Below are 9,880 nucleotides of genomic sequence, written 5' to 3'. Positions count from 1 at the left end.
TGGTATGAAAAGAGACCTATACAAAAGGTTCACAACAGTGCAAAAGAGCCATGCCTGATAGATATTCATTGCTTAATGGATGGCTTAGTCAGGCTACGGGTAGAATTATTTGAAGTTGTGTCGCTTGATCCTATGCACATTTATTTTGAAATTTATGTCACACTGTATTCAGTAGTTATACCTCTAAGTAAGTGTGCAAGGGATTGCTGCCTGGGTTAATTAGCACCTTTGAGTCAAACCTGTGGTGAAGGTTTGAATGTATTGATTAAATTTATTAATTTTGGTCTACAACAGGGCTTACAATGCCGATAAAACGTTTTTTAAACCCTAAAGCACAGAAACACAGTCAAAATAACATCTAAAACATTACGGCTGCAAGACTATATACATTTATCTGGCAGTCAGTCCCACTGAATTCAGTGGGAATTATTTCTAAGAGGACATGCACAAGATTGCACTGTATGAGAGCATAACCTTCAGTAAACTATAAGTCAGACAGAGTAGTTTTAAACATCTTTTCCATAAAGTTTCATCATTGTCCTCTGTGGATGTCCCCTCTGGGTAACACCTGGGTAATTATTTTCAAGATTATGTCCCATTCTATCACCAATTACAGAAGAGGTCCTCCTTGATCAGTGGCATCTTCTTTTCAGACTCAGTTTCCATAGAAGGATTTTTCACTCACTTGAGCCTGAAAAACACAAAGAAAAATTAATCCAAAATACTTTTCCTATCCATTTTTGTGAAATTTATGAAACAAATATCAAAAGTATGCATCATAATTTAATCACCAATACAAGGTTCTTCTGTATAAACATCCATGCATGGTTAGGTAGAAAAAAAGCCCTACAACTCCCAGCATTCCCCAGTCTGCTGTAGGACATTTTTCTTTCTAAACATGCATACAAATGCACCTTAAGAGCATCTCTGTATTAAGAGGAAATCACATTGCTTACCTGGGGCTTTAGGCTTCCAGGTTCTTTGGTGTGATTGTTATGGGCTGCATTACATAGGTGGAAAGGGGTGACCACGACATGCTTTGAATTGAATATTTTCCATCGCTTCATTTCTTTTGAGACAGTACCATCTAGTGGAGCAAGATCCCACTTTTTCCTGGATATTACCACAGTAAAAGTGGTTCTTTTCATACCGGGATTTTTAGGGGATACTATGGAAGATGTCCTGATCATTGATGACATCATAGAATGGACCCAAAAACTTCCGTGAGTGGCTTGTTTAGTGGAGCCCTGAGTCATATTTGTAGATGTTGCATGAGCCTTGCTTTGCCAATATGTTTTTTTTAATGCAATCCAAGTTTTGAGCAAATTTGTAACATTTTAATTTTCACTCTTAAGATAATATGTATGTTTAGACACGATGGCATATTCATACAATTTATTTTCCTATTTAGCTAATGAGAAGGTTGTGGCTACTCTCCAGTATGTACAAACCTTCTGAAGGTTTTAATGACCCTGTTCAGAAGACATCTTAAAACACAGCTTTAGCCATGGTTTAAGGTGTCGTATGAACAGGGCCCATGACAACTCCACAGTTCCAATTGCTTTAACTAATGAAAAGGCAGGAAGAATCATGTTGTTGTTGTTGTTGTCATCATCGTCATTTGTTCTTTTTTCAGGTCATGTGATCTTTTTTCTTTAACTTAGCTTCTTTTTCATCAGAGGCTGAATTGAGAGGCAATCATTAGGTTTTGGTTCAGGTCTTTCTTTCTTTTTTAAATTCCAGCTGGTTTATTTAGAATGCAACTTTATCCATGTCTACTCAGAAGTAAGTTCCATTGAGTTCAATAGGGTTTATTCTCAGGAAAATGGGTACAGAATCACAGCCTAAGGAAGTCAGGTTATCTGGACACACCAGCTCATCTATTATGGGACCAGGGTCAGCTCTACAATGCAGCTGATTCTGTGGGGTGCCTAATTTTGGAGGGCACCATTGTTAGGGTGACCATATGGAAAGGAAGACAGGGCTCCTGTATCTTTAACAGTTGCACAGAAAAGGGGATTTCAGCAGGTGTCATTTGTATGCATGCAGCACCTGGTGAAATTCCCTCTTCATCACAACAATTAAAGCTGCAGGAGCCCTGCCCTCTTTTGTATCTGGCTGTTCTAAACTGCTCTTACCTTACTTAGCCCAGTCCCAAATCTGCAATAAGGCAGTATTAACATTAGAATAAACTGCAGTCTCCCTGTCTCAGAGTGAATACCAGCTTGAAGGGTGGCAGCAAATATAATCAGAAGTGCAATGTGAAAAGCTAACACCCCTACTTTATGTACTTTGGTGCTTTCTAATTGCCTCCCCCCCCCAACTGTAAAAAAATATGTCCTAAATGCATAAGCTAGGCTGACCATATGAAAAGGAGGACAGGGCTCCTGTATCTTAGAGCTGCAAGAGCTATACCAGAGTGACCATACAAAAGAGGGTAGGGCTCCTATAGCTTTAACTGTTGTGACGAAGAGGGAATTTCACCAGGTGCTGCATGCATACAAATAACACCTGCTAAAATTCCCTTTTCTATACAACTGTTAACTTCAATGGATTATCCACTCATTAAATTAAGCTGTGTGGGCTGAAAACTTGAATTGCCTCCTGACTCTCCCTCCCTCCCTCTATATATAAACTTAGGTGATTTGGTTCAAGAGCATGAGGAAATGAAAACTGATATTAGGAGGCTTCAGAGATCGAAGTTGATGTGCTATGGCAGGACTTAAATAGCCTGTCTGACAGCAAGAGAGAAATACGCTATATTCTTGTTATAGCAACATCTGGGTCAATTCTTACCAGCATTTATAGAGCCATATCAGCTGCTTAGCAATACATGATCATTGTCATCCACTAGGAGAAAGGGGGAAAATAAATGCATTCAGAAAAAAGACAATGTAAAATATAACTAGCAAATAGGGCTGTTTTTTAAACAAACAAACTATTCTATTCTAATTTTGGAGCAGAAATTACCTATTCTAGGGAAAATGGTAGAACTCCCTTTGCTCCAAACCTGTGAGAATATTCACCTCTTTCAATCTTATTTTTGTGCCACTATTACCCTTAGTAAAAGCTGTAGCTTTTGTATCCTCCCCCTGGTTAGGATTTCTTTCTCTTTATTATATTACATATATGTATCATTGCAATCTACCAGGGATGGTGTCTTGATACTACATAGCCAATCAGTTTTATTTATTTATTTATTACATTTCTATACCGCCCAATAGCCAGAGCTCTCTGGGTGGTTCACAAAAATGGCTACATGCTGATGTCACTGAGGCCAAACAATGTCAATTCAGAGTGAGGGCAATGTTTCTGAACAGGTACTCTTTGAAAGTAATTGCCAAAGATTTAACAGGGGTTGATTCCTGTGTCAGGGAACTGGGAGACATGTGAATTTCCAGTAAGGTTTGTTCCTAAAACCATAATTATAACACAGCTCTGTAACTCTGTGCAGGCCCAGACAGTGCTCCTTCCTTCTCATTTTCTGTTATCTTAGAATACATCATCCAGAACCAGAGCTTCTAGCACTGTTAATTCAAGGCAATATTGTATTTAAGAGCAATATCTTTCCTTCTCCATTAAGCAACACTCATAGTTACTAATGTAGTAGTAGTAGTAGTAGTTGTAGTAGTAGTAGTATAAACAGACAATAAGGAAACAGGTCTATTGCAAATAAATAATTAAAATATATATAAGTGGGAATATTATCATGACTCCACAGTATTACACAATGTCAGTGGTATTCGAATTCTGGGAGCCTATCTTTCAGGCACAGTGGCAAGTTGCTGGTGGCAAGGTGTCCTCCAACACTGATTGAATGTATTGGGGCTTCTACAGCAGAAGAGGGCTATTGCCCTCATGTCCTGCCTGTGGGCTTCTCCGAGGCATCTGGTTGGCCACTGTGAAGAACAGGATATGAGGCTAAATATAGGACTTGGGTCTGATCCAGTATGGTTCTCCTTATGCCAGCGGTTCTCAACCTGTGGGTCACGACCCCTTTGGGGGTCAAACGACCCTTTCACAGGGGTCGCCTAAGACCATCGGAAAACACATATTTCCGATGGTCTTAGGAACCGAGACAAGAAAGAGGTCCCAATTTCACCCCATCCCCTCACCCCCAAATAGATGGAGGGGGAGAAAGGGGACCAGCCGCCTGGCCCCACTCCTCCCTCCCCCCCTCAGCATCTGCTCTCACGCGCCCAAACGGGTGGGAGGGAAGAGAGAGCAGCGTCGGCGTACCAAAAAAAAAAAAAAAAAAAAAGCAGCCGGTGGGCTGCAAATGTGCACGCGCACCACTCCCTCACCTCAGAAGGTGCTGCGCTGACGAGTCTCTCCGGGAAAGAACGAGCGGACGGGCGACTCCCACCACCAGCGCCCCTCCCTTCCGGACATCGTCCTTCTCATGCCCGCGGTGCCTCAGCGACTGCCTTCGCCTCCCCCCCTCTCTGATTGCGCCCGCCGAGCTCTGATTGGCCGCCCCTGTGGCCACCCCGTTCTGATTGGATGAACCCAAAAAACTGCGGGCCGTCCCGTCTTACTTCACCTTCCTTTCAAGCAGGAGTGGATCCTATTGGTTTCCCCCTGGGCGCTGATTAGGCTGCCAATCAACGCTCACCTCCTAGTCTGAGGAAAAGCGGGGGGGGGGGAACTGAGGGAGTTTGGTTTAGAGCAGGGATGGTGAAGGCGGCATTTAGCGTCTGAAGCAGCTGGATGGGGCTGTAGGACTTCCCCCCCACCCGTCTAAACCTTTATACTTAATGTTGTTTTTTAGCCTGGCCCCGAATTTTCCTTTTATTTTGGCGAGGAGGAGACGTCTTCTTGGATAATGGAGTGCCTCTGGCCATGTACAGAGTGTAATTAAAGAACCAACCTTGAGCACCCAGGATTTTGCAAAGCTCTAGTCTGAAGGTGCCAGGACTTTCCCACGATTTTTTTTAAAAATATTTATTTCATTTTTATACTGCCCAATAGCCGAAGCTCTCTGGGTGGTTCACAAAAATTAAAACCATGAAAAATTAAAACCATGAAAAGAATAATAAGACAACCAACGGTCTAAAAACAGAATTGCAAAATTACAGTTATAAAGTAGCAACGAAAATAATTTTATGTTTGGGGGTCACCACAACATGAGGAACTGTATTAAAGGGTCGCGGCATTAGGGAGGTTGAGAACCACGGCCTTATGCTCTTAAGTTTGCAGCCAGTGCTGACTTCATGTTTTTGCTGGCCCTTGGCAAGGCACCCTTCAGTGGACCTCCTCCCTCACTGAGTCTACCTTCTCACCGCCATTGTCTCCAGATGCTATTGCTCCTCATCCTCTTTCCCATCATTGCTACCCTTTGCTTGCTTGCTAGGCAGTGACCCAGTGAACAAGTAGGCAGTGGCATCTCCTCCTCCTCAGTACCATCATTGTCTAGGCCAGAGAGAGAGGCAGGTTGCAACAGTGAAGAGGAGAGGCAAATTCCAATAAATTGTGTCAAGTCATTTGAAACTTGCCCTCCTTCCATAATTTAGTGTAAAGGTGTTTTTTTAATCTGTTTTATTGGTGTCATTTTTATAGTGTGTTATGGAACATGTGTATATTGCTTGTATTTATGTATTGTTTATCTTGCATGCCACCTTGAAAAGGTTCTATCTTTAAATGGGACATTCATGTATCCAACTACTCACATCTGGGATGCTGTGATATTTCCAGTACTAGAGGAATGTCCATCTGGTGATTAAGCACCAGATGGACATTCCATCAACAGAATTAGATTGTTTTCAGCTTCTAAATTTGCATATGTAAATTCATAAATGCGCAAATGTGTTAATTCATAAGCATCCAACCTTAGAAGCTAATGTCTATCCAACGCAGGACAGATGGAGAGCAGAACAGATCCTCTCCTCTATGCTCCATCTGCCCTAAAGTTTTTGCTAGATGCTTGATTTTGAACGTCTAGCCAGGGAGCTTCAGAGAGGGAGGGAAGAAGAGCTCATGTTGCATAACTCCATTCCTGAGTGCAGAGAAGGAGCTGGTATGGAGAGAATAGTGCAGGAGGCGGAGGGGTGAGTGTGGTTTCTGGGAACCGAGGTCAGAGTGCTGGCTCCAACCTTGGTTCCCAGAAATCAAAAAAATAATATGGCTGTCTAGACATTGTCTTCAATGGAATAACTGATAGGAATACTTCCCCACCCACCCAAACTGCCAAACACCAAAATGTAAATCCACAGCACTAGACACAGTAAAATGCATATTCAAAATTTACTGTGAACCATTCCACTCCAGTTTTTTTTTCTGTATTGTGCTCTAAAATATATATAAAATGTTTCAGTCTGATTTGAGAGGCACTTTATTTCCAAAGATAAAAACAAGAAACTCTAAAGAAAAGCATAAAGGAACAAAATGGAAATAAGTACCACTCACCTCGTCTTCAGTGAAACAGATTTTTCTCCCATCTGCTGACAAATTGCGAAATACCTCTGGAGAGCACAAAAGAAAACTTCATTTTATAAGAATGGAGAAGAGTTTGTAAAACCATAGAAAAAAGGAGCAATTCTATAAAACCGTGTGTATTATTTCTTCTAGTTACCACTCTATCCAATCAATAATATTTTAAAACCTCTAATTCTAAAGTTTTAAAAGGCAACCTTGCAAACATTAAACTTCAGGAAATGAAGTTTATTTCCATTAAGTAATCAAGAAAACAATCCAAACACAGGCAGTGCAATTTGTGTATATTTTCTCAGATGTAAATCCCGTCCAGTTTAGTAAGGCTTACTGCCAAGTGACTTTGCACAGGGCTGCAGCCTGGGGATTTTTTTTTTTAAAAAAAAACTTAGTATTTATATGTCAAGTAGTCATACAGCCTGTGCAAGTGCCGTGGGGGCAAAATGGAACAAGAGCAGAATTGTTTGCCAGAGATATTGGCCCAATTCGGACACAACCACTTTGGCGTACCGGTTAAAGTGTGGCACTAGGGGTCGAGAGATCCAGGTTCTAGCCCCTATTCAGCTATGAAGCTTTCTGGGTGACTTTAGGCCAGTCACAGACTCTCAGCCCTTCCTACCTCACAAGGTTGTTGTTGTGAGGATAAAATGGAGAGAAGGAACATTATGTATGCCACCTTTTGTTTCTTAAGGTGGTAAAAGGGCAAAATATAAATGTTATAAATAAATAAAAAGCCACTAAGCCACAGTTTAGCGCAATGCCAATAAATCTAGACAAGTTTTGGGCTTGTGTGCCCTCCTCCTCTTTCCTCTGGCCTGGCTGTGTGGAGGAGATTGGAAGCATCTGCTTCCTACTTAACTGAGCCCATTTTTCACATCTAATCGAGAATGAAAGTTGGTTTGAACTATGGTTTCTTGAAACAAGCCAGGAACAGAAACCATGGTTTCTGTCAAAGGAGGTAGGGCAATACACACGTAAACTACCTAGTATCTCAGTAATAAGTATGGCATGTAATGCATTTTCTGCATGGAACACAGTTCATGAGAAAGGAGGAATTAGAAGAAAGAACAGCCAGATACACTGAGTTAGAAAGCAATAGAGAGGAAAGTAAAACAGAGGAAAGATTTTAAAGGGACATTCAGTTTTACAATCTTTTTCTGGCTCATGATAAACTGGTCTAGACTGGGTTTAGCTAAACTACAGCCTTAGGAGGCTTAGCCAATTCTCAAAATGCAAATTAGTGATAGGTCTTCACTGTGACTTAGGCCTTAGCTAAACCTAAGGTTTATCCCGGGATCGTCCTGGGGTCATCCCCGTTCATGTAAATGACACACAGGATAACCCGGGAGCAGGCAGGGACGACCCCGGGACGATCCGGGATAAACCTTAGGTCTAGCTAAGGCCTTAATCTCCATTTCTTCTCCACCTCCTTTTTAAAGTGAGTGATAAAGAAAGAGATGCTGTTGATTTAGATATTATTAGTGTGGTTATCCATGGAACAAGAGTAATGGCTTAATGAGCCTATTTATTTATTTATTTATTTATTTATTTATTTATTTATTTATTTATTTTACTATCTATTCTCAGTACGCCTTATTGGCACACCATCTTTTATTACCATTTTACTCAGTGATCTTTTCTCAAGGAAACCCCATGGGCAGTACTTTTAAGTGTTGGAAGAAATGCATAATGAATTTTAAACTTTCAGCAAAATAACAATTGAATGCTATTGGTGGATTCTAAATGTTAATTGTAGCCAGCTCTGGAAGTGTGACTACTTTTCCAGTAGCTTTCAAAAGAGTTGCATTTTATTCTTGTACTGACAATGAGCCATGCTTTTACCAAATGTGTGTCTTAAAAGTTAGACTACGTAAATTTTTTAGTATCCATCAGTATGCATACTAAATCATGAAAATGTACTGTGGTCTGCAGTTATTTTCTATAAAAGGTTCCTGTAATAAAATTTGGAGGGCTTTTCTAAGGTATTTTCAAAAGTACCTGTAACATCTAGATTAGGGCAAAGATCAAAAGTTAGAATAATGGGTAATAACTCAATCAATTTATTGAAGGCAACCAATACAGGTTTTAGCCAATTACATAGACAAAAGTTATGCACAGAGTATAAAAGCGTGTCATATAAAAAAGAATAGATAAAATGTTATAAAATGTTAAGCATACATGCACATACAACTAAAACCTTACATGTTAAAACATTAAAACATATGTGCGCATACAACTAAAACCTTACATCAAAAGGCAGGCCACACGAGTTTGTCTAAGCTGAGCAGCCTTCACAGCAACTGAGATAACTGTACATACAGCCTAAGATTTACTTTTGCTGCAGCATGTTCCAATTTAAAAGAGACCAGACACTTACCAGACAGTGGTTTGTCTCTTTAGCACTGGAGAATGTATATTCGGACTGTTTCATGTGCTCTTATTGCCCCAGGCTGATTCCAGTTTCCCATTATAGAGGTGGGAGCACTCCTATTGCCCCTAGAAAGCATCTGGGCCCGTAGGATACTTGACTCTCAGACCCAAGATCATTCCTACTGCAGAGGAGTGAATCCATGCTCTGCACCCCTTCCCCTATGCTACACATTGTCTTACGAGCATTAAAGGCATAAACAAGAGGATTACATGTCCTCATGTGCACATCTCCTCCTACTTTTGACTCTTCAGTGGTGGAGGAGTCCCATTTGGAAGGAAGGAAGGAGAAGAAAAGCTGCCCCAGCTAAGGAGATCCATTTGTATAAAGAGACATGAATATAACTTGCTAGGCTTGGAATTGTAGGCATATGTTAGATAATTATTATTATTACTATTATTTATTACATTATATCCTGCCTTTTTTCCTCCAAGGAACGCAAGGTGGCGCACATAATCCTCCTCCTCTCCATGTTATCCTCACAACAACCCTATGAGGTAGGTTGGGCTGAGAGTCTCTGACTGGCCCAAAGTCACCCAGTGGGTTTCCATGGCCGAGTGGGGACTAGAACCCGGATCTCCCAAGACCCAGACCAACACCTTAGTCACTACACCACACTAGCTCTCCATGCATTCTAGTTCTGCATCCAAGTGAGAATAACACAGGATCTGCACTGTATTGCTTTGAACCAGATGTGCATTCAGATGTGCATCCTCACGTTCTCACACAGCTAGCTGCACATACCATATCATTACGGCTAGATCTACACTGCTGCTTTATAGCGGTATTTTTTTTTTTTTTTAATTTTTATTCATTTTCAACACTATATAAACATAGATAAACATTTCCAAAATATAACTGAAACTAACACAATAAGAAAAAAAATACATCAAATATCTGCTGCATACATATTGAATAATTGTTGAGTACAAATATCAAAAACTATTACATATGCCTTATCACTCTACAACATCTTCATTCTTAACATAAATGTGCACCCCCCACCTCGGGATCATTCTTGAG

The 9,880-nt window shown here is 40.7% G+C and overlaps 1 protein-coding gene across 1 annotated transcript in view; it reads right to left on the bottom strand.

The window, feature by feature from the left end:
* Positions 1–655: 655 nt before the first annotated feature.
* The window catches only part of CAPN13 (calpain 13), a 114,944-nt gene continuing 105,719 nt past the window's right edge, over positions 656–9,880 (bottom strand). Inside the window, exons 22-25 of the mRNA XM_063125393.1 lie at positions 6,406–6,461; positions 4,305–4,495; positions 2,139–2,160; positions 656–691 (exon numbers count right to left, since the gene is read on the bottom strand). Of these exons, the coding sequence (XP_062981463.1) occupies positions 656–691; positions 2,139–2,160; positions 4,305–4,495; positions 6,406–6,461 (305 nt within the window). The remainder of the gene's footprint in view (positions 692–2,138; positions 2,161–4,304; positions 4,496–6,405; positions 6,462–9,880) is intronic.

This window comes from Elgaria multicarinata, chromosome 4 (genome assembly GCF_023053635.1).
Source record: "Elgaria multicarinata webbii isolate HBS135686 ecotype San Diego chromosome 4, rElgMul1.1.pri, whole genome shotgun sequence".
In the NCBI taxonomy this organism is placed as follows: domain Eukaryota; kingdom Metazoa; phylum Chordata; class Lepidosauria; order Squamata; family Anguidae; genus Elgaria; species Elgaria multicarinata.
The sequence above is the reverse complement of the archived record's forward strand: the minus strand, read 5'-3'. Positions and strand labels throughout refer to the sequence as shown.